The sequence below is a fragment of the Prunus mume genome, linkage group LG5 (genome assembly GCF_029339155.1).
Source record: "Prunus mume cultivar Tortuosa linkage group LG5, ASM2933915v1, whole genome shotgun sequence".
Classification (NCBI taxonomy): Eukaryota; Viridiplantae; Streptophyta; class Magnoliopsida; order Rosales; family Rosaceae; genus Prunus; species Prunus mume.
The window spans coordinates 29,078,399-29,105,098 of NC_142702.1; the positions used below are offsets into that span (position 1 = coordinate 29,078,399).

General features: G+C 38.7%; 6 protein-coding genes across 8 annotated transcripts; 4 read left to right on the top strand and 2 right to left on the bottom strand.

The window, feature by feature from the left end:
- Positions 1–807: 807 nt before the first annotated feature.
- On the bottom strand, positions 808–5,554 carry LOC103333710 (dnaJ protein ERDJ2A-like). Its single transcript, XM_008236603.3, has 11 exons — positions 5,406–5,554; positions 4,488–4,711; positions 4,269–4,364; positions 3,937–4,057; positions 3,704–3,810; positions 3,372–3,589; positions 2,976–3,153; positions 2,760–2,879; positions 2,403–2,489; positions 2,078–2,188; positions 808–1,842 (listed from the first exon to the last, which is right to left on the bottom strand). The coding sequence occupies exons 2-11, from the start codon at positions 4,671–4,673 to the stop codon at positions 1,006–1,008; spliced, it is 2,061 nt and encodes a 686-aa protein (XP_008234825.2). The 5' UTR covers positions 4,674–4,711; positions 5,406–5,554; the 3' UTR covers positions 808–1,005.
- Positions 5,555–5,646: 92 nt separating this feature from the next.
- LOC103333708 (Tic22-like family protein) lies at positions 5,647–9,573 on the top strand. 2 transcript variants are annotated; one of them, XM_089051606.1, is made up of 8 exons: positions 5,647–6,173; positions 6,368–6,462; positions 6,793–6,872; positions 7,177–7,218; positions 7,289–7,416; positions 7,814–8,009; positions 8,243–8,421; positions 8,841–9,573. In XM_089051606.1, the coding sequence occupies exons 1-8, from the start codon at positions 5,776–5,778 to the stop codon at positions 9,355–9,357; spliced, it is 1,635 nt and encodes a 544-aa protein (XP_088907732.1). In that variant the 5' UTR covers positions 5,647–5,775; the 3' UTR covers positions 9,358–9,573. The 2 variants fall into 2 exon arrangements, with proteins under 2 accessions (XP_088907732.1, XP_008234824.2); XM_008236602.2 differs by having other exon boundaries at positions 7,814–7,994.
- A 3,895-nt stretch (positions 9,574–13,468) lies between these two features.
- Positions 13,469–15,584, top strand: WRKY27 (WRKY DNA-binding protein 27). Its single transcript, XM_008236601.3, has 3 exons — positions 13,469–14,476; positions 14,552–14,665; positions 14,784–15,584. The coding sequence occupies exons 1-3, from the start codon at positions 13,839–13,841 to the stop codon at positions 15,322–15,324; spliced, it is 1,293 nt and encodes a 430-aa protein (XP_008234823.2). The 5' UTR covers positions 13,469–13,838; the 3' UTR covers positions 15,325–15,584.
- A 2,319-nt stretch (positions 15,585–17,903) lies between these two features.
- Positions 17,904–19,683, top strand: LOC103333706 (NADH-ubiquinone oxidoreductase-like protein). The gene is made up of 2 exons (XM_008236600.2): positions 17,904–18,361; positions 19,215–19,683. The coding sequence occupies exons 1-2, from the start codon at positions 18,049–18,051 to the stop codon at positions 19,412–19,414; spliced, it is 513 nt and encodes a 170-aa protein (XP_008234822.2). The 5' UTR covers positions 17,904–18,048; the 3' UTR covers positions 19,415–19,683.
- Positions 19,684–19,707: 24 nt separating this feature from the next.
- Positions 19,708–22,666, bottom strand: LOC103333705 (Pentatricopeptide repeat (PPR) superfamily protein). Its single transcript, XM_008236599.3, is given in 2 exon segments — positions 19,708–21,112; positions 21,115–22,666. Coding segments are annotated over 2 exon segments (2,694 nt in total). The 5' UTR covers positions 22,520–22,666; the 3' UTR covers positions 19,708–19,823.
- An 879-nt stretch (positions 22,667–23,545) lies between these two features.
- Positions 23,546–26,700, top strand: LOC103333704 (protein SGT1 homolog). Of its 2 annotated transcripts, XM_089052540.1 has the most exons (11): positions 23,546–23,569; positions 23,690–23,912; positions 24,054–24,123; positions 24,441–24,565; positions 24,756–24,888; positions 25,132–25,228; positions 25,364–25,429; positions 25,683–25,818; positions 25,916–26,001; positions 26,089–26,193; positions 26,296–26,700. In XM_089052540.1, the coding sequence occupies exons 2-11, from the start codon at positions 23,753–23,755 to the stop codon at positions 26,401–26,403; spliced, it is 1,086 nt and encodes a 361-aa protein (XP_088908666.1). In that variant the 5' UTR covers positions 23,546–23,569; positions 23,690–23,752; the 3' UTR covers positions 26,404–26,700. The 2 variants fall into 2 exon arrangements, with proteins under 2 accessions (XP_088908666.1, XP_008234820.3); XM_008236598.3 differs by lacking the exon at positions 23,546–23,569 and having other exon boundaries at positions 23,650–23,912.

The window sequence follows — 26,700 nt, forward strand, 5'->3', positions numbered from 1 at the left end:
CTTTTATTAGGTTACACCTTCTTTCATGTTTATCTCCCATGGTATATATATCCGTTTTTCAGGTACAATTGAGGTAGAGGAAGTGAAACAATGAATCAACCCAAAGTGCCTAAAGCTTCAGTACATAGTGTTTCAATGTTTGAAAATTCTAGATGGCATTCGGAGGTAGAAATCAAATAAGAATCACATATTATGCACAAAAAATTTCCAATCTATAAATTAACATTGTCAACAAATCTGTCAAATTCGTTTAACAATTTGACCCATTTGGTCAGGAGACTATCAAACTTAGCGGCTACTTACACCATTGCGTGTTTTATACTTCATGAAATATGAAACTTCCCTTTGCAACCTCTTAATCCCATGTGTGTTTACAAAAAAAACTAATTTAATTACTTACTATTTCTCATGCGCACAACGTACTTCCTCCTCTAAGGATAGCTTGTGCGATTTAAATAAAAAATTTCTTTTATTTCTTTTTTTTTCAACTTGAGGTGTATTTAAGGGTAGTTTGGGAAAATAGTGAAATTTTCTTAGAAATTGTGAAAATTTTAATTAAAAGTTGGGGTGTACTAAGAAAAGTGTGAGGTTTAAATAAAAAATCTCTTTTTGAAACTGTTGAAAACCAATGATCAAACTATAATCTGACATCTGCTTAAATCCGGGCAGGGAAGCAAGTGGTGGGATGGTTTATGTTTAAATCCGGAGGAACAAAATCATGTTTTTGAGTCTCGCTCTTTGCGTCATTCAAACTGCCACCCATTTTGCATTGCTTATGAGTAAATTTTGTTCCAAGAAAGACGTGAATTAGACGAAGAAGAAAAAAGAGTCTAAAATTTTAATAACTGAAAATGGGCTTAGAACTCACGTTTTAAGTATCAAAACTAGGATCTTCCAAATTAAAGATGGCCACATGGTAACCATCACTGTGGTGGCTGTTTGAATTCTTTCACCGAATAACGGATAAATGAACAACAAAGTAAACTAGATAAAATTGTATTTGTTCTAGTCCTCCTCTGAACCTTCACCTTCAGAGCCTAACACTTGTTTATCCACAGTGCCATTTGCTGCAGGGCCTTTCTTTTTTGTATCGTGTTGTTCATCTGCCTCATCTTCGCTGTACTCACTCTCATAATCATCGTCATATTCCTCATCTTCATTCTCTTCCTCCTCTTCAATCCCATCCTCTGCAATTGGTCCCTCTTCTGCCACAAAACCTCCCCGTGTACCAGCCCGGGTACGCTTCAAAATCTTTATCTTCAAGTTTGTCTTTCTATCACAACCAATCCAAGAGTCACACAAGCAGTAACATGTCAAATTGTAATTCCCCTCCACTGGGGCCGGTAACTTCCCTGTTACCAGTCTAGACCCACTCTTCACCTTCTCAACTGCTTCTTTGACAGCAGCACTAGTCTCCTTCATATTTGCTCCTGAACCCTCCATTGTTTCCTCAATTGCCTTGGAGGCAGCAGTAATAGCTGCAGTTTCATCCATGAAATTTACCTTCTGCCAAAACCAAACATTATTGGAGACACTGTCTGCAAGCAAAAACCAGAAATTTTCTTCCTTGTGAAACGGGAAGTATGGGGCATGGGGAAGGGCACCAATCAGGCCGTTGGCACGTTTTAGTGTCACCCAAGCATGAACAGTGACAATGTCACCCTCTTGCATACCCTCTTCACCTTCGGTCTCACATTTGACTTCAATTGATATCGAAGGCATTGTTTCCAATACCATTTCAACATCCTGCACTTCATTGGACGAGAATCCAGCTGTTTGAGAAAGTAGCTCAGCACGATCTTGCGAGGACATGTCCTGAAGCTCCTGCAATACTCTCAGCTTCTGCAAATTCAAGAAGAAGAATTATTAAAGCTAAGATCAAAAGACAAAAAGACTAGCTGGGAGAGAAAAGAGAAGATCAACACATAAAAGTGAAACAAACCAACATGAAAAATTATTACAGAATGAAGATGTGCTGCTCATTCAGTCTCAGAACGAGAGATTCACAGAATACTTTATTTTTAAACATTCAACAGTTGTATTCCAGCATGACATTGTCCAAAACACGACTATTTACCTTGCGGGCTATCTTTTTTATAACAGCCTCACTAAAATGTGGCAGCTGCAGAAAGGGGGCAATGCCTTCACTGGATCCTCCAGTAGCCTTCCTCGCACTAAGAGGAACAGCCTGCATTATGGCCAATAAAATAACAAAAATCCAAAAATTAGTACAGATTCGTCGTAGAAGGTACAAATGATATCAGAGAGAGAGAGAGAGAGAGAGAGAGATGCCTCATAATCAGAAATCTCAAGTATTTGGTATTTTTTTTAAAGGAGAATTCGCATGATTAGTATATTTGAAAGATCTACATGCTTAACAAAAGTGGATAATGGACTGTCACCTGGATGATACACTGAGAGAGTTCAACCACCCCAATAGCAGGCCTCAGCCATCCCTGCCCCTGAGCATTTCGTGGCATAACTGCCATCTGCATAGAATATAGCTTAATTAAAACTAGCACAATGTGGCTTCCAAATTTGGTACATTCATCAGAAATACTAGCACATCAATTTGATCGATTGATTTCCAGAAATACTAGCAGCATCCTACCAACTTCTGTACCCTTTGAAACAAGAAGTCTATTCACAAAGATGAGTGATATAATCCAGAATTATGGAAAGTCTGCAACTTATAAGCAGCATAAGCACTTAATTTAGAGGCTACTAATAGAATGTAAGACAGGAAATGTAGTGATCACCTTCATCAACTCTTCAAGGAGGCGAGGGGCAAGTTCCAGAACACGTCTAAAATCACCTTGCAAAGATGGAGATAAGGATGCTGACTCACGAGTTAACTGTGCTTGAATCAACAATTCTGTCTGCACAGAGATTGGCATAAAGGTAAGCATAGATAATTATCAAAGACTGGAACAAACTTTTCTGGTAATATAGCCCTGTCTTGGAGCACAAACTACCTTTACAAGGGCTGGATGCTGCTTCCAAAACTTTGCCTGTTCTTGCTTGATGTTCTTAAGGTCCAGATTCAACTCACTCCTGACTAGCATAAAAAGCTTCTGAAGGGGTTCGTTGTCAGTTCTACGAACTGGAATTTCCGTATATTCAGCAGCCTTTATGAAGACATCCATTACTTTGCTGTATAATCAAGTTATCTCATAAGATCAATAAAAAATTAACAGAGAGCACAGGTTAATATGCACCAGATCCATCAAAATATCAAGAACATAAGGATAGGCAAGACGTACTTCGTCAACTCTGGTGCTCAACATATGCCAATTTATTACTATGGGAAGATTTAATATATTACGTTATCAAAATTAAACATGAACATAGCTTCTGAATAAACTGAGTACCTGGGAGCCAAAGAAGGCTTCATAAAGTAATAGTAAGTGGACAATGTTTGATGCATAACATAGTTGCCGGTATATTTTGCCGACCTTGAAAGATACACAACAGCTATCACCAAAGGCAATAAAATACAAACACCAACAATCCAGAGTAAGAGTATTCCACCAGATGCCCCATCGATGTGTAGCAGGAATTGAGGAAGAGCTATGCCCATTTGAAACCCCTATTGGAGTAAAGCATCAATTCAGTTTCAAAACATGATTAATTATACCTGATATAGTATTGACAAGGAAACACTGAAACAAAGTTGCAATTCCTCGAATAAATTGCACATTACCTGCCTGCCATCTGGATGGCCATATTTTTCAAAATTCTCACGAGACACTGGATCTGTCAGAGCCTGATAAGCCTTTGATATGAACTCCACAAAATAATTGTGGGCCTCTGAAAAAAGGAAAATTTTAAACTGTTAGTGTATACGTACTACTCATAAAAGGCCCCATTTTTCCTTCTATTTTCACTAATCAGGTGACAAGCATGCATAAACTCAAAAACCAAAATACCATCAACCTGGGTCTGGATTTTTATCTGGATGGTATTGTATAGAGAGTCTCCTATATGCCTTCTTGATTTCTGAATCTGAAGCACCGGGTTCCAGTCCAAGAATACTGAATGGCTCGAAAACTTGGTTCTGAGTGAATTTAAAAAGTGAAAAATGAAAAGATATCCCAAATGAAATTCACCATTCCATCATTCTAAGGATGAAGACACGACATTGCAAATCTCATATGAAATCCAAATTAACTGAACTTTAGTAGCATGGAAATGTTAAACATGGGGAGGAAAACCATACATAATCACACGCCTTCTATTAATGCCTCAAATTGGATTGAAATGCTTACCTCACGACTCATATTTTTGATGTAATAAACTAGGACTATCATGATGACCCAAAGCAGTACTAATGTCAAGTTGCTCCATGTTGAGAAGTTTGAAATCTGCAAAAGTGACCACAGCCACATACATTCAGACCATAGTTAGATGGTTTAAAACAATAATTTGGAATTTTTCCTGCAATGAATAAATGGAGAATACATTTAAGCAACAATGGAGGAACTAACCCTCTTAAATATTGACCTCCGGTACTTTCCTGACCGAAAGCACTCAGAGCACTGGCAGTGGATGCTCTTTGTTTTCTTTGATGCAGCACGACATAACTTTGTTATTGTATAAGGCACTAGAGGCAGTGCCATTATAGTTAAAATGAAAATTGGGAACAAAGCGCTATTCTCTTCCGAAGCAGCCATGGGAACCTGTCTATACTACTCGTATATAGATATTATGCCTGCAGAATTGATTTTGGTTCGAACAAATCAGTTCTCAGAGAGTTGTAGACAAAGTGGCATCTACAAGCAGAGCACGTAGAGTGTGATGCAAATCTGAATTTCAAAACACCTCCAATGCAATGGCATCAAACGAGTGTTAGAGAGATTAGAATTCATGATTATACCGCAAAAAACATCAATCACACAAGAAATTTGAGTTCCCTAACGGAATTTTAAAAAATCAAAATCAAAATCAAAATCAGAATTAGGCCATTAAAAAACTAAGACCAATCAAAATCAAAGAAGCTCGATAATTCAGCGAAATTATGACATAAAAAACAAAAAACAGAATCCTATGATTGTAAAGTTGATCAAGTCAATGACTGAGTACTCATATGCATGGAAGGTAGCGAACTCAGACTCAGTACAGCCAATTCAAATTTGTTTAGACTAAAAGAGCTGATTAACCTAAACACACGCAAAAAATGGAGTACCAAAGCTTCAGCAATACATAAATCAACCCAAAAAACACGAGCATGGAGAATTAAATTAATGACAATTATCGAAATTGTTACAAATATTCAAAACGCATGCGTACCAGTTCATGCACACAAACAAATACAGCTCATACAGACCTTAATCAAAATTCAGAGAACTGAATTTCAAATACAAAATCTCCACACAAAAAAAATATATAGTAGAAAGATATATTGCCTGGAAAATGAAAAACCAGAGGTCGCGATCTGATTCTGAGGCACTCTGTCCGTGCGATGGCGCGATTACAGAGAGAGAGAGAGAGAGGTTGAGCGTTTTCGGATGGGAAGACGAGCTTCCTGGGTTTTATTTGGTCTTACTCTATAATTGGCCTATCCTAGCCCAAAATGGTTCATTTTGTCTAATGGGCCTATTCTGGCCCAAAATTCTTCTTTTTGTCTAAACGACGTGTCGTGTGCGTAAATTAAAACTTGCAACGTCATCCCAATTAGATATCTCTCTCTCTGGTCTGGAGCCTCATCCTCTAGGCTCTCCCTTTTCCTATACACACACTTCGACAAATCCATCGATCGCTGAAAGGTCCTTATTCATGGCCTCCCCAACCGAGCCAGCACACAAGAAGCAAGCCAGACCCATATCCCACTTGGTCCACTCCACCGCAGCCAATCTCCTCTCTCTCTTCGCCTCCCCCAAAACGACGCCGTCGACAGCGTCAACAATCCGTGTCGCGTTCCTCTTCCCCAACTCGCCGAAACCACTCGCCTTCCATTCGGCTCAACCGGACTTCAAATCCGCAATGAAGGGCGTGGAGTCCTCGTCTGAGTCAAACTCGGGGTTCCCGTCAACGGTCAGGATTGCAGGGCTGAACTCGAATATCAAGGGTGGTGGGCCGGCCTTTGTGGGCCAGGTCTTCAGTATGTGTGACCTCTCTGGGACTGGTCTCATGGCCGTCTCCACTCACTTTGACATACCCTTCATTTCCAAAAGGTGCCTTATTTAACTTTTACTAGGAGTAGCATTGTTTTGCAACGGTGGTATTTTGTTTTTATTCTTTTAAAGAAGTTAATTTCTTGCTCGGTTATCATGTATGTATTTGGACTTTCAATTCAAAATTTGATAAAGATGCTGTCTTTTACATGAGCTTTTTACTGATTTTCATTTTTCATGGCCTGTACCTGTAGAACTCCTGAGTGGCTCAAGAAGATGTTTGCATCAGTTACTAATAGTGAGAGAAATGGCCCTGTGTTCCGTTTTTTTATGGATTTAGGCGATGCAGGTATAGTTCCAAATAAACAACTGCTTCGTTTTATTGGTTATTGGTTACGTTGGACTTAAAGAAAGAAATGAATGCAACCCAGCCAAATTTTCACAACTCTACTGGCTATGATATACTTATAATTATCCAATGGTAATCCTGCTTGATGTGGTTGTCCTTGGTTGTTCTTTCTCTGTGTGTGTGTGTGTGTGCGCGCGTGTGCGTGTGTTTTTTTTTAATTTTTTATTAGGGTGTGATATGTTTCTCTTCACTGTTTCTTTGAATATCATTCAACTGATCAAATTTTCTATAAAGAGATGACCTACATTCTGACTGAGGTTTTGTTCTTAGTTACATATGTGAAACGGCTGAATATTCCAAGTGGTGTGGTGGGTGCTTGCCGTCTTGATTTAGCATATGAACATTTCAAGGTAATCCCTGCTTGAAAAGTATGTAAGATAGATTTAATAGTTGCTATGGTTTTCGCATTGGCTTAATTGCCCTTATGGCATCATTGGAAAAACAATGATAAGACAGGTGCATGCATCATTGCTGTTCTGATTATGAAGTAATGGATAGAAAGCATGCACCTGCGTCATAGTTTGGATGTGCCACATTATGGATTTATTAATATTTATATTGCCTTTTTTTAGAACTTTTTATATTATTAATTTCCATGGTATGCTATGCTCCTCTTTGGATTAACTAGTAAGTTGTTCACTATCTTGTATGCAGGAAAAGCCCCACTTGTTCCAGTTTGTTCCAAATGAGAAACAGGTATGCTATTTCAATTGACAACCATATTTCATGATGTGTTAGGATTTCTTAACATTTGTTGCTTCTACAGGTCAAGGCAGCTAACAAACTTCTCAAGGCAATGCAGCAGAATGGCAGATGCAAAAGGGTTGACGGAGTCCCAGTTTTTAGTGCTCAAAACTTGGATATTGCAATAGCAAGCTCAGATGGGATCAAATGGTGTGTTCTAATGTTTTTTTCTCTTGTTTCTGGTTTTAGAATTCTGATACGTATATTCCCTGTCCATTTAAAATTATATGAATGATTTCCGCATAAACAAAAAACCAATAAGTTTCACGAAACATAGGCTTAGAGTTATTTTTGAGCAACCACATTCAGATTTTGATTTTCAATAAAAGAAAATTTCTTCAATTGTCTGTAGTATATGGAAGTACTGTTACTGTATATCCATTATTTTTGTGGTTGAAAACCAAAAGAATTTTTTTGTTATTTTTCAACTGAAGGCCGGTCTTTTAGTGGCATGATTACTTCTATTTCATCAGAACCAGTTTATTTTCTTTTTTGTAGTTAAGTTCAGAATAGCTGATGCCCAATTCCTTATCTTTTGTTCCAACAGGTATACTCCCTACTTTTTTGATAAAAACATGCTTGATAACATTCTTGAGGAATCTGTAGATCAGCATTTCCATTCTTTAATTCAAACTCGGCACATGCAGCGTCGACGGGATGTGATTGATGACAGCTTGCCAGCAGAAATAATTGAAGAGATGGGAGATAACTTATGGGAGCCTCCAGAGGTACGAAATCACAATGTAAAGTATTACTTCGATGGAGCAACTATTTTGGTGGTGCTGCATTTACAAGATTTTAAGATGATCTGATTTTGGATTCACATCGTCAATGATAAGCTTAGAAGAATGATTCCTTATTCGTCTGACATAGAAATATATAGATGTATAAATTAAGTTTAAAAGTTCCCAGGTCCCCTTAGTCCTGTTCTCTTGTATTGTGTATTTGGTTCGTTGTAACATATATTTCTTGACAGGTTCAGGAAGTAATGGATGAAATGGGGAATCCTGGAATACCTTTGAGTGTCATTTCTAAGGCTGCTGAAATGCAACTCCTTTATGCTGTTGATAAAGTACTGCTTGGTAATAGGTGGTTAAGGAAAGCAACCGGCATTCAACCAAAATTTCCTTATATGGTTGACTCTTTTGAGAGAAGGTACATGGCGTGCCATTGTTGGGTTGATGCATGTGTGTGTGTGTGTGTGTGTGTGTGTGTGTGTGTGTGTGTGACTCTTTTGAGAGAAGGTACATGGCGTGCCATTGTTGGGTTGATGCATATGTGTGTGTGTGTGTGTGTGTGTGTGTGACTCTTTTGAGAGAAGGTACATGGCATGCCATTGTTGGGTTGATGCATATGCGCGTGTGTGTGTGTTATTGAAAACATAGAACTTCACATTATATTCGATGGTCAACAATATTACTTTTTATAACCTAATTTAGTGACCCCTCGTATCTTCCGTATCATTGTTGAGCACTTTCATTAAATCTTTCTCTGAATGTTAATTTGGGTGCTTCTGGATGCTAGAGTTTCAACTTAGTTTGTTTTTTAACAAAAGTATGTTAATTTTCTTGCAGGAGTGCTGTGTCTTTTCTTAGAGCTTCTCAGTCATCTAACCGCCTTGCCAACAGGGAAGCTGTAAATGATAATAAAGATTCTCTACACTGTAGCACTTCAGAGGTTAAATTAAATGATGATATTCAGACCAATAAAGGAAACAAATTAGATCTCCGGTTCCCTTTTGGAGATTGGTTTAGTCATCTCTTGTTGAAGCAAAAGGACCAAACTGAAGAGTTGTCAAAGGAATGCGTAGAGCTGAGCTCACAGCAAAATCCAAACCTTCCTAAGATTACAATGGTTGGCATTTCAACTGGTGAGGCAGGGCAGATGAGTAAAGCAACTTTAAAGAAGACGATGGAGGATTTGACGAAAGAATTGGAGCAGCCCGATGCAGGAAATGCTGGTGGTAGTGATATGAGTAATGAGTTAAGATTTGAAGATAGAGATCCACTATTTGTGGCTAATGTAGGTGATTATTATTCCGGCATGGCAAGGACAGGTTCAGCTAGATGGGTTCGTGGAGGAAACAATTAGGGGGCGCAACTGACAACAGTTTTCTTGTTCTTTTTGGGTATAAGTAGAGAGAATACATTGTTAATAGGCCGTGCATTTCTTTTTGCTGGGATGTCGATTTCTTAAACGTCTCTATGTACCATGTATTTTACGATATGCCAATGGACCACTGTTGTAAAAAGGTTTTCTTATAGAGCATATATGTAATGAAATGGATAAGAAAATGCCTTGTTTTTCTCTTCTTTCTTGTTCTTTTTAAGCAACTCGGCCTTGTAAAGGTTAAGTATATAGATTATCTCCAATCTATATTTAGATTCTATGCAAACGCAAACGGGGGATGGCGTTAAGTAGAAGGTGATATGAGATTGGTTTTGGAGTTTATGGCATCTTTTTAAAACATTTAGGCACCAAGGGGTGAATGAATCAAGCATGGGCCCTCACTGTTTTCCATTAATGGTAACAAAGTGACAATGATCTGAAATGATGTAGATAGCACAAAGGAGGGCCAAAAATGCCTGTCATAATGTTTACTACTACTGCAACTACAAACAAGAAGATAATCATGCACGACAAGAAAATTTTAAATATGCAATGAATTACAAATGTGGTGTTGGTGGTGGAGATGGTTCCCTTGGTGCTGTGTTGTGGGTGGCCCTTTACAATCTACATCTCCTTAGTGTGTGTGTGTGACTCTTCTTTTTCCCCACACCATAAAAGCAATGAATTAGAATTTAGAAGGAAGAGTTGAGCCAGCGAGCCCATTGAGAGTGTGGGTAGTTGTTAGTCGTTGATGCAAGTGAATTCCACAACTGCATCAATGGTTGACAATCACCTAAGAGCGCTTGAGAGGTTGTCGGTATAGATAAACTGATCGTTCATCCAAAGAAGCCTTTGCTTTCATTTGATACCAAAAGCATCTTCATGGTCATCACTAATCTTTCCTCCTGCCAAACCCATGAGACCTCCTCCTCCTTCCTCTGAGTCCTCTCCTTTTCGCCAAACCCACCTCTCTCTCTCTCTCTCAAGCCGATCTGCCCAAGTTAACAAAATGCATTCTTTTGAAGATCCCATGACATTGACAACGACAATCACATCACTTTATCTTAATCTTATCAATCTTTAAGCGTCCACAAAGACATATACATGAAGCTATATGGTTCATCCACAATCCAAATATCTTTTCGTTTTACATCATTACATTGCCTCTCTGTCTAATCTTTATCTATCTAATTTATGTAGAACAAAAACGCCTTTGGACTTTTGTGCATCTAGCTAAGGCTGCCCTACTCTTCAATATCATGGAGATTATTACATTGTAGATAGGTCTCTGGGCCAACTGGAACTTGTTTGAGTTGAACTTGAAAAGGTCCAACCAAATGCCCTTCCAAGTTCCAACCAAACAAAAAAGACATGAAGAAGAAGCATCAATCACAAATCTTATTCCCCTTAACGAAGTGAATGGTAGTGGTGGTGGTCCCAAATCACATTTTTCAAGTTTTGTTTCCTTTTAATTTGAAGCACCTTCCTCTCCAACTCCAATAAACAATTCTATATCTGTTTTTACATAAACATAACAATAAAAATTCTTCTCCCCGTTACCTTTTTTAGTATAAATAAGAATACAAGAGATCCTATCCTTCCTCCTCCAAGCTGAACTCATTGGGGTTGGTTGGCTACACTTTTGTGGGCACTTTTTCCTTCAATTGTTTTACTTGACTTTTTTCTTCTTCTTTCTACCGACTTTAAATTCTTTATTAGTAGCGAGAGAGTCAAAGATGGTACATCTTTTGCCACCATCATTGTTGCTTCTTTTCTTCACATTCCGAGTTTGCTGTTTTACTTTTCCCTCCCATTACCAACGATGGTTGGCACTTCTTTTGCTCTCCCGAGTGCTACGCTCGTTGTTGTTAATCTTCTTAACTTGTATATTAGCGATCTCATATTCGAACCCCTATAATACCCTTCTCCACGTAGTACAGTATTTAGCAACAAATGTATATAATTCCCTTTGAAATATGTGATTTTAATACAAGTTAAAAGTACCGAAGTTCCAAAATGCAAAGATTCCCACAATAAAAATATAAAAAAAGCCAACTGTGATAAAAACAATTTCCTTATTCTGCAATCCATCTTGTGAAATAATTAAACAAATAAAACCCATCTTTAACGGCTCAAGATTCCTCAACCCACAACACATCATCAAAAGATGCAACTGAAACATAAATTCAGACACAAACTTGGTATATATAGAGCGGAGAAGAGACAATTCAAATGGGTGACGAAGGAACATCATCTTTCCCCTTTCTGTCCCTGTCTTTGGGGTTTATGCTTGTGCAGGGCCCACCGCCCGTGGGCCTAGAAGGATGTTTGGTTAGGTGGGGTTGATGAACGGTTAGGATTCGATCATCTCCACGCGGTACAACTTTGGAAGGCCATGAGCCATCCGAGTGTAGCGTGGCAAACAAGTGTTTTGGGCTTTTTTTCTTTTTTGGGATTTGTCCGCTTGTTCAAAATGCCAAATTTTTTGTCATTTGTTCGGATACCGGCTGCATCCCTAAGGTTGTTGTACCATGTTTTCACTCACACGCGTTTTCAGTCTCCCTTAGATGCCGGCGCGAAGTTCTGTATCAAACCCCACAATCAATGAAAATGAGTTTTGTAAAAACAATTTCAAACCTCAAGGGGTGTTCGAGTAATTTCTAAAACCTCAAGGAATTTTGTAAAAAAACCGAAAACCTCAAGAGGTGTTATTATAAATAACTCTTTTTTATAAAAAAAAATTATTATCAATGGGGATGAGGAGCTCCATTTTATAACATTTCTTCTAACATTAAAAAGAGAAATACCACTAACGAGCTAGTTGGTCATATGAAGGAGTTCCAAAACACTTTATGTTTCTTACTAAGTGCACTTCAAAGTTGAGCTACAAGCCCCTCGTGAACTTTATTCATTTCAATGTTTAGGATCATCTAAAGTAATAATGGAATCAGCCTTTTATGATCCATGACGCTCCAAAAGTTTAGGAAACTGCATGTGTATTTAAGTATTGTTGACCATTTGAAGTAAATCATAAAAATAAAAACTAAAAAACTTTGTTATCTCCCTGATTCTATATTTTCTCACAAACTTCGCCCAAGTCGAACTGTGGGTTTCGAAGCAAGTTTTCATCCAGTTTGATATAATAAATACTATTTTATATTTTTTAACATACGACTGATATTAAGAAAGGAATTAAACCTATGACATGTTGGGTGCATAAATAAATACTCTTACTTGAACTACAAGTATGTTGCATAATATTAATGTCACAAGTGAGCTTCAATTCTCCCAATTTCATATGGATCGATAATTGAAATATCTATTTTAGATGTTGCTTAAATAAGTAAAATTATTGTTGCTTTCATCTGAGTGGATATAACATTTATTTTATGAATGTTCATGAAATTTTGAAATTTTAAACATGAATCAAAATAGATATAGAGGTATGTAAAATGATGAAAATTGAAACATGAGGACTTATATTGAGAATGACCCCAAACTTTAAGGGGGTCTTTTGATGTTAATCCTACAAATAATCTATCGAACCACACTCCGCATTTGTAATGAGAACGGCAAAATATACTGTATGCAATATGTATATAATTATTAAACCGTGGTGCATATTATATATAAACACCTTGATAATATAGTAATAGTGAATAGTTTCAACCATTTCCATGAGAGTGTGAAATTAAACACAAGCCCCATGCATATAGTTGTAGACAATCTGGCAGCCATGGTTCTCTCTTCTTCCTCTTTGCCACACCAACCCTCGAACCTTTCTTGATGTGTAGGGCACACGTAGACCATTTAGCAACTACGTTCAGTGCGAGAAGTGCTTTTTGAAACGCAATAGGCCAGTTGTAGGGCATGCTCAGCGGTATGTATGTGCACATCTGTGGTTGTACAGTTGTTTTCACGCTTATACATAGCGAATGAGAGGACGAGTTCACACACACAACCAATCAGATGTGTTTGTACGGCCCCTGTTTGACATTTTTACAAAAGTCAATGAAAAAGGACAGCTCTCTCTCCTTTCCTCTCACACCCTCCAAATCCATCATACCCCTTCCCTCCTCTCTAAAACCACTCTCTCTTTTTGTTTCAAAAAATGCAATGCCCTTTGCTTTTTTCTTCTTTTTCACTTTCTTTTTGGGTTAAATTAATATAAAATATCAGTATAAATAATTAACAATTTACCAAGTCAGTGCTCCACCATTTCCTCTCACTACAATCTATCTATTTCCATGTCTATGTCTAAGTCTGTGTTTGTGTCTGCGTCTTTTTCCTCCCCCTAGATTTTACTTCCCGCCCAAAAGTCAGCGCCGTCCTTTGTGCCTCTCTTTCCTTCTCCATGTCTTTCATTTACCCAAGTGCTTCCTCAAGATTGGCCTAAAACAGTACAAGCAGCAGCAACACAGAAATAAGATTAGGACTGGTGGGTTTGTTGAGAGTTTCAAGAAATGGCAGATGATTGGGATCTTTACGCTGTGGTGAGGAGTTGCAAATCAGCCACCCACACCACCACCACTAACACTTCCGCCGCCGGCGTACCCACAAATCCCGTTACCCCACCCTCCGCGGAGGAAGAAGACCCTTTTTGGGATTGGTTGAATTCCGAGGAGGAAACTGACCCATTATTCTCTTTCCCCAATCTCCTCGAGCCCAGAGCCAATGCTTTCCAAGAGCTGCAACAGTTTTACGAACCCCTTTTGCCCAACCCCACCACCACCAACAATCCCAGCACTAACAACAACACCTTTGTTCCTCCTATTATTCCAAATTCCCCCATTATTTCTGACTTTGGAGGATCTGCCAGTAGTGGCCAACATCACCTACAACAGCAACAGCATCATTTTCTGCCAACCAACACCCCCGCGAGCCCTCATTTCAACCCTGCAATCTTTCCTCCTGGTTTTGGAGAATTCCATGGCCAACAACAGCCGCTTCTGCTACCCAAACCAGAGACTCAAATTCGACCCCAACAGCTCCCAACGCAGCAGGGTTTTATGAGGCCTCGGGCCATGGTTCCCGCTCTTCCTCCTCCTCTTCCTCGTGTACCATTCACCATGCCAATCAACTCCCCCCGGCCAAGAAAAAGGTATATTTGCAGTATAGATTCCCTTTTATATTATTTCTTCTTACTCAATTGCTTTTGATGTCAACTGGTTCACAGGAAGTGTCAGCAGAAAAGACAGGTTTGTCAAGTAAGCGCAGAGAATCTCTCCGCCGATTTATGGGCATGGCGTAAGTACGGCCAAAAACCTATCAAGGGTTCTCCTCATCCAAGGTAAATTAGGTTAATTTCTCTGCAATGATTTTCCTTTCCTTTTGCGATTTCCTCTCTGAAATACCAAAGATGCTTCTTCTTTATTTTCTTTTTCCCTTCTCTTTTGGCGTCTCCACAGGAACTATTACCGCTGCAGTAGCTCCAAAGGATGTTCAGCGAGAAAACAAGTGGAGCGGAGCACGGCGGACCCCAACATCTTCGTCGTCACATACACAGGCGACCACAATCACCCTCGTCCAACGCATCGAAACTCCCTTGCTGGCAGCACCAGAAACAAGTTATCAGCGACGGCGGGTCAAAACCAGCCCATCAACAATGACCCGGGTTCACCACCAGCCCAAGCTGACCAAGACGCTGTTGCCAATAACGTCAATTCTGACAATTCACTTGACAAAGAAAATGAGGAACTTGATGAGGAGGAGGAAAGGGATGAGAACGAGATAGAGGACGAGGACGTCGAGGAGGACGATGTTCTGATCCCGAACACAGCCATGCCGGATGAGATATTCTTGGGGCTGAAGCAATTGGGTTGTACTAGTTCTAGTGGTAGCGGGGGTTCTCTGGCGGCAGGTGCTTCTGGTGATACTTTTTCGGATCAAGAGCCGTCAAGTTTGGGGTCTTCTTGGGCCGCCGGAGCCACCGTTGGCGGAGGCTGCTAGAACCGACAAGTTACCGTTTGCGAAGGCTGATAGGTTTTTGGTTTAATCTTTTGTTACCGTGTTGGTTCTATGAGAGAGAGGGGCGGGAGGGATTCTTATTAGATTGTATGTAAATAGATATAGAAAAGAGTCCCTTCCTTCTTCAGCCTATAGGGAGTTTTCAGCTTTATTTTCCTCTTGTTGTAAATTGAGCATATAAAAGGTTTCTTTTTAAGGCTAATTTGTTGTGGTGAATGACAACGAAAACTGTTTATAACGAATATATTCATGTTAAACTTATATATACGTGGAGGAGGTATGTGATTAGTAATATAATCATTAGACATAATGTTTATAACATTACACTTTACATGTGCTAAAAAGAGTTTCAGGCACACGTTTCATGTCAGTAAGAATAAAATTGTTTATAACCAATTTACCGACTTCTACCGTACTTACCTAAAACTCATATTTACGCGGAGAGATGATTAGTAACATAATCATCAAACATGGTGTTCATAACGTTACACATGGTAGAAACGTTTTTAGGCGCATGTTTCATTTTGACAAGCGCTTTTTTTTTTTTTGGGGCCAAATTATAACCAATATACTGACTTGTATATATCAAATTCACTTAAAATTCATCCACATGGATAAACGTAGTTAGTAATATAATTATTAAACATCCTCCCCTTGGTCAAGAAAAATATAATTATAAAAGACTAGTTTAAGAATGTGATTTTTGTATATCTGTATATATAGCATGGATCACGACGTGGTATGATGTTCGTTCTTACAGGTTATACACTTCATTTAGAACAATTTATTCCGTCACCAACACTCATGAGGCATCAAATTTGCAATCTTTCCATTCATAAACATGTAATTTAAGAAAACCCCAAACCCTCTTTAATCTACACATACACTTTACTTAAAGAAAACCCTCTTTATTTCATCTTGCATTAATGATTTTGTGAAACAATTAATATCCTAATTAATTAGAGTATCCAACAAAAAGCATCCATATGGATGAATTAGGAAGTGCTTTCCTCTGTCAACATTTTGACTATGCCAGGTCATCACCGGGTAAATACAGAAACTAGCACTGAGTAGTAGAACATAAATCTAATTATAATTTTAAAAATAAAAACAATATTTTAGAGAAAAAAAGAGAGGGTATATTTATTTATAAATCAAGTGGGTGTAAGACAGTTGTCGGTTTCCACGAAAGGTAGGGTTTAATTTGTCAGACCGTGACCCGCTCCGGTTCAGTCGCCTTCATCACGAGACAAACACTAGATCCCCTTTTTGTCTGGTCATACAATGGGGACAAATATAGTTGGCTTCTCGGGTCAAATATTTTTTCCCCTCTCTGGATATAATTAGGAGAGTGGGTCAAATCTATTTTATTCAGGGTTTTGTCTTTTACTTAATCTCGAAAAATAATATTGTGTATGAACGAAAACATAATAAATATCCGCAACAAGGGTTGGTTGCAGAAAAGAAATACTAGGTTTAAAATGGGTGAAGCAAGTTGTTGGGTTATTGTATTCGAGAAATATGAGGATGACCCTGTCAAAACAAAATGTATAAGGTCATTCTTTTTTAATAAAATATAGGGTCTTTGTTTATTAAATATTATCTCTTACTAACCAAATTAAAGTTTTGTTAATCATTTTATATATTAATTGGTTTATACTCTCAAGCCTCATTGTGGTATTCTAAATTTGTATTCGACCTCTTAGCTCGAATTTGTAGTATACAAATGGAGGCTCACTCATCCCAAAACTTATACCTAGACTCTTTTACCACCAGCTTTTTCACATTTTATCTCTCCTTCTCTCTCTCTTGCTCTCTCCATCTCTCCTTTTCGTACAAGATTGAAAGGAAATACCAAGGAAAGAGATGACATATATAAATTATCATCTCTTGTGCTAGATTCTCATAATAACGTCATTTTTTTGTTATTAAAAAAATGGAAGCATCGTAAGAGTATATACGGATAGGATGAAATCATATAAAACCCAATGTGAAAGCCATGAACAATAACGTAATATTCAAATAGATTCACAATATGAACCAATTAGAAAAGGAAGCAGGGACACCCAAAAGCTACACATCCAAACAGCTTTGCCAACAGCAAAAACTTGCCCTGGGCTTATGGGACTATGAAGTTTGTGATTGTGTTGTAGCAGTGGAAGCGATTTTTGTTGGGGTTATGAGCAATAAGGAAGGCAACGAGAGGCCTTTGAGATTTTTGAATTTGATAGAGATTCACGAATGAGGTAAAAATCTTAAATCATATCATTAAAGATATGGCTTGTGGCAAGGAGCTTATAATTCAAGTAGTTAAAGGCATTTATTCAGGCACTTGAGGTTTTAAATTCGATTTTCCCTTCCTTAATATCGCATGTATAAACAAAGGAAATGATGCGTGAAAATGAGTAGTGAGTTTTGATCAATCATCAAGTTTATATGTTGTTGGGCTTTTGTCCTTACAAAACAAAAGTAAAATAAAAGAAGACGTTTATGCTTAGGCCCAGAGGATATTGCAGGCCTTGATTTGGGCTTATGATGATGTGGCAACACCGAATTATAATGAAACAGGATTCGGGAAACCCATCATCTCTTTCCTTCCTCAAAACGGGTTTTACAGTGAGCGACTCTGTGTCTGTGAGCTAGGTAGGAGGAGAGGACCGATACGATACAGAGCTTCACATCGCAGAGAGAGTGTGATACTAAAAGATGTTCCTGCGAGCGATCGGACGGCCATTAATGGCCAAGGTGAAGCAGACGACGGGGATCGTAGGGCTGGACGTGGTCCCCAATGCCAGGGAGGTCCTAATCGAGCTATACTCCAAAACCCTAAAGGAGATCCAGGCCGTTCCCGAGGACGAAGGGTACCGTAAGGCCGTCGAGAGCTTCACAGGGCAGCGTCTCAAGGTATGCCGCGAAGAAGAGGACTGGGAAGCGATCGAGAAGAAGCTTGGCTGTGGCCAGGTCGAGGAGCTCATCGAGGAGGCACGTGACGAGCTCACCCTCATCGGCAAGATGATCGGTCCGTACAATTTATTATTAGTATTATTTGTCATAATTGAGCTATTTATTTTTCTATTTCGGAAATAATGAAATTAGAAATGTTGAATTGAGTTTTGCTATTGGCATTGGTCCTAGGTCCTATAACATGCGAATTGAGCTCAAGGAGCTCAAAGATCGGTTCCTGCTCAGAAATGTGTGGTTGTGTTTTCTAAAATGAAGTGCTTGTTTTTGGTTTCTCAGAAATGTGGTTTGTTTGGTTGATGAGAATTAGAAAACTAAAATGGAATTGGAAATTTTGGCGATTCAGTCTGGCCTCTGTAGTTTTGTGATGGTGCTTTAGTTCCCCAGTTTTAGTCGTGGAAATTATGATGGAAAACTGAATAAAGGTTTGTAAAATTATAGTGGTAATGTTTAGGCGGTGCTTTTGTTTACTACAATCATGAAACGAAAGGCTTCACTTGATTTTATCACTTTCAAAGAGAATATGATTTGCTTGAGAATGATGTATTGTTGACTTGATGCATATGAAGCTGCAATTTCACTCTGTTCACTGTATATAAAGTTTAGTGTGAGCTCTATTTTGTTCACTTGGATGCATGTCAAACTCTCATTCGATGTCCAAAGTTGATATCTTTTATCGTGTCAACTATGATGTTTACTAGCCATTGTAGTCAATTGTTTCGATTAACGTGGCGTCTTTAGTTCTTCTCTCTCAGTGTTTTATTGTTCAAACGTTGGAAATGATATCTTCTGTTGCCATTGTATGTATGAAGTGCTAGTTTGAGCGAAACTGATATATTATATTATTTCCAAAGTAGCATTGAATTGTATTGTTTGTAATAGTGTGCATTCTGTGTTGTGTTGGATTGCAGAGTGGGATCCATGGGGTGTTCCTGATGATTATGAATGCGAGGTGATCGAGAATGACGCGCCTGTTCCCAAACATGTCCCTCTGCACCGACCTGGTCCTCTTCCAGAAGAGTTCTACAAGACGCTGGAGGGTCTTACTACAAACCAAGCGAAGTTGGATGAGGCTAAAGCCACCTCTATCGGGTCCGAATCAAAGGAGTAACTGTCTTACTGGTATATGCTCCTGGGGACTTTGGACTCCAAATTCGAATTTGAGTCTTTTTTCTTGAATTCTCCTGTTTTTTTGTTGGTGCCAGTGGGCCTGTTTGCTAGGCTGTATAAATTTTCGAGTATGGGAAGGAGGCTTGGATTTTTCAATAATCTACACTCCAAGTGTTGTTATCGTAAAGTAAAACTATGTTGTTTTCTTTATTTATGCTCGATTTCCATTGAAAATGAGTAATGTAAAAGGTTAGCTTCTACTGTTCTGAATGCTGCTTGTTTCCATCTTAAATAAAGAATTAATGTTACAAGTTTGTCGCAAAACTCACAAGACAAGACAATTTCATTGCCAACAGTCTAACAATTCTGTCCGCAGAATCTTCGTTATTTTCGAATGTCATTATAGAACATCAACTATGACATACAGAGTTATGAAATATTTCATCGTGTTGTAAACTAGCTGCAACCATGCACGAGCACTCACCCTTCTTGAAGACATGCAATCGGTTCCCGTCCCTCACAATGATCTCCCTGTCAACAAATTGAGTTACTAGCATTATAAAGTTATGGCATTCACTGCATATACGCATGTTCTTCGATATGCGTATGGAAGCGTTTCGTGGCGTTTTGAGAAGACCAAATGCAACAGCTAGCTTCTCACTATGATAAGATGAATCTTCATAGTCCTGATACAAGTTTCCTCGGTTCTTCAAGTCCGTAATAAGCGATTCTACTTTTTCATGGATTTCATTTATATGTGGATGTGATCTATCTCCTGCATTGAATAGGTGAACCTTGTTTCTTATCTCCATCCAGCACTGCCCAGGATTCTTCTTCAATCCCCTCTCTCTCATCACCCTTCGGGTGCTCTTGGCTAAATCAGGCTGACCAGATTCTTCATACAAATTTGCAAGCAGCACATAAAAAGCTGGATCAGACGGGTCTAGTTCAATACCTTGCCTTGCAACATATTCCCCCAGAGCAATGTTTCTATGTGACTTGCAAGCACCCAATAATGTCTTATAGATTAAGGCATCTGGTTTAAGAGGCATTGTCATGATCACTTCCATGGCATCCTCTAGTCGACCGGCTCGTCCAAGGAGATCAACTAAACAGGCATAGTGATCCAGTTGTGGAGCTATCTCATGCTTTTCTCTCATTGACTGAAAATGCTCAAGACCTAATTCAACCAAACCACCATGGCTGCAAGCAAAAAGCACTAACAGGAATGTAATGGAATCAGGTTTAAATCCTGCCAGCCTCATGTCATCGAAGGTGGAGAGAGCAGAGGAGATGTGCCCAGTTGATGCCAATCCAGATATCAATCCGTTCCATGATACAATATCTGGCTCAGAAATCCCCTTGAAAGCTCTGTAGGCATCATCCGTGCATCCACATTTCCCATAAAAGTCAACTAAGGCATTTGAAACTGATATCCCACTGGCTAAACCGGCTTTGATAGAATAGCAATGTAGTTGCCTCCCAGTTTCCATTGCTGCTAAGCCAGCTGATGAAGATAAGAAGCTTGCCATACTAAATCCATCCATTTCAACATCATCCATGTACATGCGAACAATGACATCCAGTGCCACTTCATACCGACCCATCTGATTCATTCTCGTGGCCAAACATGTGTATGTGATAGCATCTCTATGGATCATGGAGGTAACTACATGCCATGCATCATCCACCATCCCAATGCAGCATAAGCATCCACAAGAGCATTCCCAACAACTGTATCACAGCCAGCTTTAGTTTTAACTATAAGTCCATGGAGTTTCACTGTTTGACTATGAGATTTAACTGTACTGCAGGCACGAAGAATGCTGGAGAGAGTAAAAGAATTTGGTTGAATTCCTACTGCTCGCATCTCCGCAAAAGACTGAAAAGAATCTTTTTCAAAACCGTGCTGAGAAAAACCAGCAATCAAAGAAGTCCAAGTGATGACACTCGGTGAGGTTATGTCCCTAAACGCTCCAAAAGCATCTTCTGCTAGGTAACATTTCATGTACATATCAACTAGTGCACCTCCTGCACAAGTATCATCCTCCAAGCCAGCCTTGATTATCCGTGAATGGATCTGTTTTCCCAATTCCAGCGATAAAATTTCCGAGCTTGCCTTCAGTATGCTACAGTATGTGAAATTATTTGGTACAGTTCCAGAGAGCTCCATCTCATGCACTGCAGCAATAGCGTCCGTGACTCTCAAACTTTGTGTGAAGCCAGAAATAACAGAGGTCCACAATAACACGTCGTAGTCAGGTGTTTGATTTGAAACCTTAATGGCATCTTCCATCTTCTGGCATTTTGAATACATATTGACCAGGGCTGTCTTCAAGACCAGATTCAGCCTCATTCCTAATATTATCAAATGGGCATGAAGTAATTTCCCGTAATTCAAACCGAGAGAATACGATGCAGGTAAAAGTTTCACAAAAGTGAACTCATTTGGATGAACCCCAGCACATATCATATCCATGTAATGGGCTAGAGCCTGACTGAATTTCTCAGCTTGGACTAATGAAGAGATGATTGTTGTCCAAGAAATAGTGTCCCGATTGTCCATGTTTGTAAATATCTTACAAGCCTCGTCAGTGAAACCACACCTGGCATACAAATCAATCATAGTGCTGCCAAGATATTGGTTTGACTCAAACCCAAGCTTTATCACATATGCATGTATTCGAGTCCCGTAATCAAAATCTCCCAACAATGAGCACGACCGGAGGACACTTGAGAGTGTAAACTCATTGGGGCACTGCCCAGAAATGCTCATCGAATAGAAGAATTCGAGCGCCTCATCATACCGTCCGTTCCTGACATAAGCAGACAGCATGCCAGTCCAGGACACAACATCCCTGTCAGGCATTTCATCGAAGAAGTGGCGTGCAGGTTCAACTCCAAAGCATTTTGCATACAAAGACAGCAAATTGTTGCTCAAGTAGAGGTCTTCCTGAAGACCCAGTTTAGTAATTGGACTGTGAACAGAGACACCCTCTTTCAGGGCCCGTGAGTTGCATAATGAAAGAACCCGAAGGCATGTCTCTTTGAAACAGTTTACTTGAGTTGTGTTGATAACGAACTTGGTGACTGTCGTTAGAGACATAAAAACCCTTTTCTTATCTAAGTTTTACTTCGGTATTCGAAGCAGTTCCTTCCAACTCCGCGGACTCGTGGAAGGTTCCTTTCTCTATGGTCTCTACAGCGATGCCTATACGATGGAAGCTTCCACGAAGCTATATCATCTCCTTGTTTTCCCTGTTTATTGTGATGCATTCACATTAACACTTGGTCGGAATAAACAAAAGTAGAAACCTCGAAGAACCAAAGAAAAGTATAAGAACTTGCCTTCCTGTTGTGTTTTTTACTCTGGCACATATACTTTCCGCACTGATCAAGATAAACAAAATTGTTTCCGTTGAAATAAATCTAAACTTAAGAGGATCTCTATAGAGATAAAGCAAAATGTGCTTGTGATTAAATTTTCAGAAATCCGTTGAAATATTGTTAATGAATTAAAATCCTAAAAGTGAATATCAGTTCGCATATAATATAAAGTAGTAAAAATAACATTTTTATGGAAACTTTGAAATAATATATATTTCACCCAACACTTCAAATATTAATAAAATTTCCTTATTTATTTGGAAACTTTTTTTATTTTCTCAAATTTTTTTTATTTGGAAAACTTAAATACTTCAAGTTTAGGTATTTTTGTTTAGTACGAGCAATAGTTTAAAGGGAGTTTCACTAAAACACCCAAAATGGAGGTTGAAATTATAAAAAAACCCAACACCCAAAACACTTTATAAACACACCCAAAACCCATCATTATACACACTCAAAACTCATTTATAAACACACCCAAAAAGTTGACTTTGAGGTTGATTTTGGGTGTGTTTCTATGTTTAAATAGTGCTTGGATTTTTTTATAAATACTTTCTCAAACACACACAATTATAATGTCATAAGAATTTCAATATGAAATCTCTAATCTTAAATATTTAAAATATAGCCACACAGCTTAACTTAAATACTTAATCGAGAATCCTCTTAATTTCCATTACTACTTCCGTAATTCCTAGATGTTTTGGGGCACTTGGGCAGAAGCCTAAACAACATCGTATTTCCGTGGTAGACTTTGACAAGTCTTTCCCTCTTCTATTATAATTTGTACTGTATGATTAGAGTGTGTGTGTATGTATTATATATTTTGCTCTCTCATTTTTGGCACCTCAAGTCAATCTTATTCTCAATCCCCTCTACTTTTTCTAGACTCTTCCATCTCCCTTCCCTCTCCTTCTCCTTCTACTCTCAGAGTCAGTCACCGTGCTTTGCCATGGCTTCCGATCTCGAAAAGAGGGCCAAGGAGGCGTTCATCGACGACCACTTCGAGTTGGCCGTTGACCTCTACACCCAGGCCATCGCTCTCAACCCTCAAAACGCCGAGCTCTACTCAGACCGTGCCCAGGCCAACATCAAATCCAATAATCTCACTGGTACTTCCTTCTCTTAGTTTCTTGTTTGGTTCCCAAAAAGCCCAGGAAAAGGAAAATAGTTAAAACCCAGAATTGATTGGATTTGATATGGTTTCTCTAATTAATTCTCTATTGTGGGGTATTTTTTTTTTTTTTTTTCAGAGGCTGTTTCGGATGCAAACAAGGCAATTGAGTTGGACTCATCATTGTCTAAAGCGTACCTGCGCAAAGGGTGAGTGCGATTGCACAAACCAGACCCAGAATTATGTTTGTTGTTTCTGTGTGCGCACCTATTTATATTGTAAACTCTGAAGAGTTTTGTTTGAAATTCTTGGATGTAATTGCAACATCACATGCAAGTTTACTTTTTTTATTGTTGATTTCAACTGAAAAACTGACTAGGTATTGTTGAAGTCCTTGGGGGCTTCCCTTTGCTATCAGTTATGTTCTGGATTGAATACATGCCAATGTAAATGTCATGGCTCATTGGTCTCTTGTTTCCTATCTGTAAAACTTACGATCCTTCTTCTTTTCCATTTTTGGTTACAGAATTGCCTGCATCAACCTTGAGGAATATCAGACTGCAAAGGCAGCCCTGGAAATTGGTGCTTCTTTGGCGCCAGAAGAGACCAGATTTGTCAAATTGATAAAAGATTGTGATGAGAAAATTGCAGGTGTGTTTTTTTGCTTTTATGGAAATGGTGGACCTTTTTCCTTTTCACAATAAGATGTTTTTACCTTTGTTATATAATGATTTTGTTCTGGAAAGGAAATATCTGAGGAAATCATTGTACAAGAAATTACTCTGTTGCATCTTGGTGACCTGCTTTTTGTCTTATTGATGACTATTTCATGTTCAATCAGAGGAAACCGGTGTTTTACCAGACCTTTCATTGGAAAAACCCAGTACAGAGGATGTTATCTCTACAAAAAATGTTGAGCCTCTGAGTGATCCTTCCAATCAGTTGACTGTAGCATTTGTCAAACCAAAATACAGGTTAGTCCAACTTTTTGTTGAGCTTGGCAGGATGAGAGATTAATTTAATTGCTGTTAAGGATTTTAGTCTTCTTCCTATCAATTTTTTTTCTTCTTTCTCTACTGTCTTTATTGTGGAGATGTGAAACTCCATAAAATAATGCATCCTTGGATAATACCCTTTCCTTTCTTTATGAGAATCCATTTTGTCACAGAAAACCCCTAGTTACTAAGATACATGATTTGGTGAAAATATTTACGCAGGCATGAATTCTACCAGAAGCCAGACGAAGTGGTGGTGACTATATTTGCTAAGGGCATACCAGCCAAAGATGTTCATATTGACTTTGGTGAACAAATAGTATGTATCACATTGATCTAATGTTTGTTTTATTAATTTTTCTTATTGATTTTATAGTTGTCTCGATCTTAAAGAAAATTTTGTCTGCATCTTTGTATACAAGATTTATGAATTGGTTTTATTGGCTGTTTCCAGCTAAGTGTTAGCATTGATGTTGCTGGTGAGGATACATATCATTTTCAGCCTCGCTTATTCGGAAAGGTATTGCACTAATTTTATGTTTATGAGGAAACTTTTTGGTTAGCCAGGACATATAGTGAATTTAAGAACGCACACACATCCTTTCCATTTTCCCCTTTTTTTTCCTCTAATTTTTGAAATAAGCGGAGCACAGTATCCTTTGCATTTAATCTAGGAGTTCGCTAGTTTTATATATGGATGACAGAAGGTATCCATTCACGCTGTACATTTTTGGATGAGAAAATAACAGTGCGGTTTGGTATTTTGCAAACAGATAATACCTAAAAAGTGCAGATATGAAGTTTTGTCCACCAAAGTTGAAATTCGCCTGGCAAAAGCTGATCCATTACACTGGACATCTCTTGAATTCAGCAAGGATAACTCTGTTGTGCCAAGGGTTAGTGTGCCAGGTGGGTTAATATTTTGGTAAACCAGTTTTTCTGTTAAATAAAATGCATCCCTTTTTGCTTTGGAAAATAGTTGCTAAAAAGATGCAACTGCCTACAGTTATTGGAGAGCAAAGGCCATCTTACCCATCCTCAAAACCAAAACGGGTAGACTGGGATAAGCTTGAAGCCGAAGTGAAGAAGGAGGTTTGCTTGTAACCTAGTTAGTTGATTTGGCATTATCTTTTGCAAGTCTCAGTGCTTGACCACCTACTCTGTATGTTGTGGTTTCAGGAAAAAGAAGAGAAGCTTGATGGTGATGCGGCTTTGAACAAATTTTTCCAGGACATATATAAGGATGCTGATGAGGACACTAGAAGGGCCATGAGAAAATCTTTTGTAAGACTTTTGCCTGTCTAGTCTTTGATACCAGTAGTAGAATGCATATGAGTTGTGGTCACATTGACTTGTACGTTGCATCCTAATGTTTTGTTTGTACAGGTGGAGTCGAATGGGACAGTGCTTTCGACAAACTGGAAAGAAGTGGGAAACAAGAAGGTTGAGGGAAGTGCTCCAGATGGCATGGAGATGAAGAAATGGGAGTACTGATAAGACTATTGCACCTAGTAGTTGGATCTGATATGCCTGTAACTTATTTGGGAGTTCGTGATTTTGTTCGGTAGACTATATAATTAGTTTTCCAAGTCGTCTGGCACTCTGGCTGTTTGGATGTTTGTTTTTGATTTTTTCCTTCCTCTTTTGAAATCAACAAGAATTTGTTTATTTTCCTTTCATGTGTATTCCCCCTCTGTCGTGTTAAGCAGGTGCTTTTGTACACGCAAAACTGATCCCTATCGATCGATCTCATGTGGACAATTTTAAGTGTTTAATACATTATTATTATTA

What these genes read in the sequence shown, in the direction of transcription:
- LOC103333710 (XM_008236603.3), bottom strand. Translation starts at nt 4,673, where the DNA reads ATGGCTGCTTCGGAAGAGAATAGCGCTTTGTTCCCAATTTTCATTTTA. An exon ending in AAGCCTTCTTTGGCTCCCAG is followed by an intron (nt 3,154 to 3,371) that starts GTACTCAGTTTA and finishes TTGATTATACAG; the next exon opens with CAAAGTAATGGATGTCTTCA. An exon ending in TCCTTGAAGAGTTGATGAAG is followed by an intron (nt 2,490 to 2,759) that starts GTGATCACTACA and finishes TATTCTATGCAG; the next exon opens with ATGGCAGTTATGCCACGAAA.
- LOC103333708 (XM_089051606.1), top strand. Translation starts at nt 5,776, where the DNA reads ATGGCCTCCCCAACCGAGCCAGCACACAAGAAGCAAGCCAGACCCATA. An exon ending in ATACCCTTCATTTCCAAAAG is followed by an intron (nt 6,174 to 6,367) that starts GTGCCTTATTTA and finishes CTGTACCTGTAG; the next exon opens with AACTCCTGAGTGGCTCAAGA. An exon ending in CAGAGGTACGAAATCACAAT is followed by an intron (nt 8,010 to 8,242) that starts GTAAAGTATTAC and finishes ATTTCTTGACAG; the next exon opens with GTTCAGGAAGTAATGGATGA.
- WRKY27 (XM_008236601.3), top strand. Translation starts at nt 13,839, where the DNA reads ATGGCAGATGATTGGGATCTTTACGCTGTGGTGAGGAGTTGCAAATCA. An exon ending in TCCCCCCGGCCAAGAAAAAG is followed by an intron (nt 14,477 to 14,551) that starts GTATATTTGCAG and finishes ACTGGTTCACAG; the next exon opens with GAAGTGTCAGCAGAAAAGAC. An exon ending in AAGGGTTCTCCTCATCCAAG is followed by an intron (nt 14,666 to 14,783) that starts GTAAATTAGGTT and finishes GCGTCTCCACAG; the next exon opens with GAACTATTACCGCTGCAGTA.
- LOC103333706 (XM_008236600.2), top strand. Translation starts at nt 18,049, where the DNA reads ATGTTCCTGCGAGCGATCGGACGGCCATTAATGGCCAAGGTGAAGCAG. An exon ending in CCTCATCGGCAAGATGATCG is followed by an intron (nt 18,362 to 19,214) that starts GTCCGTACAATT and finishes GTTGGATTGCAG; the next exon opens with AGTGGGATCCATGGGGTGTT.
- LOC103333704 (XM_089052540.1), top strand. Translation starts at nt 23,753, where the DNA reads ATGGCTTCCGATCTCGAAAAGAGGGCCAAGGAGGCGTTCATCGACGAC. An exon ending in TTGTGATGAGAAAATTGCAG is followed by an intron (nt 24,566 to 24,755) that starts GTGTGTTTTTTT and finishes ATGTTCAATCAG; the next exon opens with AGGAAACCGGTGTTTTACCA. An exon ending in GGGCCATGAGAAAATCTTTT is followed by an intron (nt 26,194 to 26,295) that starts GTAAGACTTTTG and finishes TTGTTTGTACAG; the next exon opens with GTGGAGTCGAATGGGACAGT.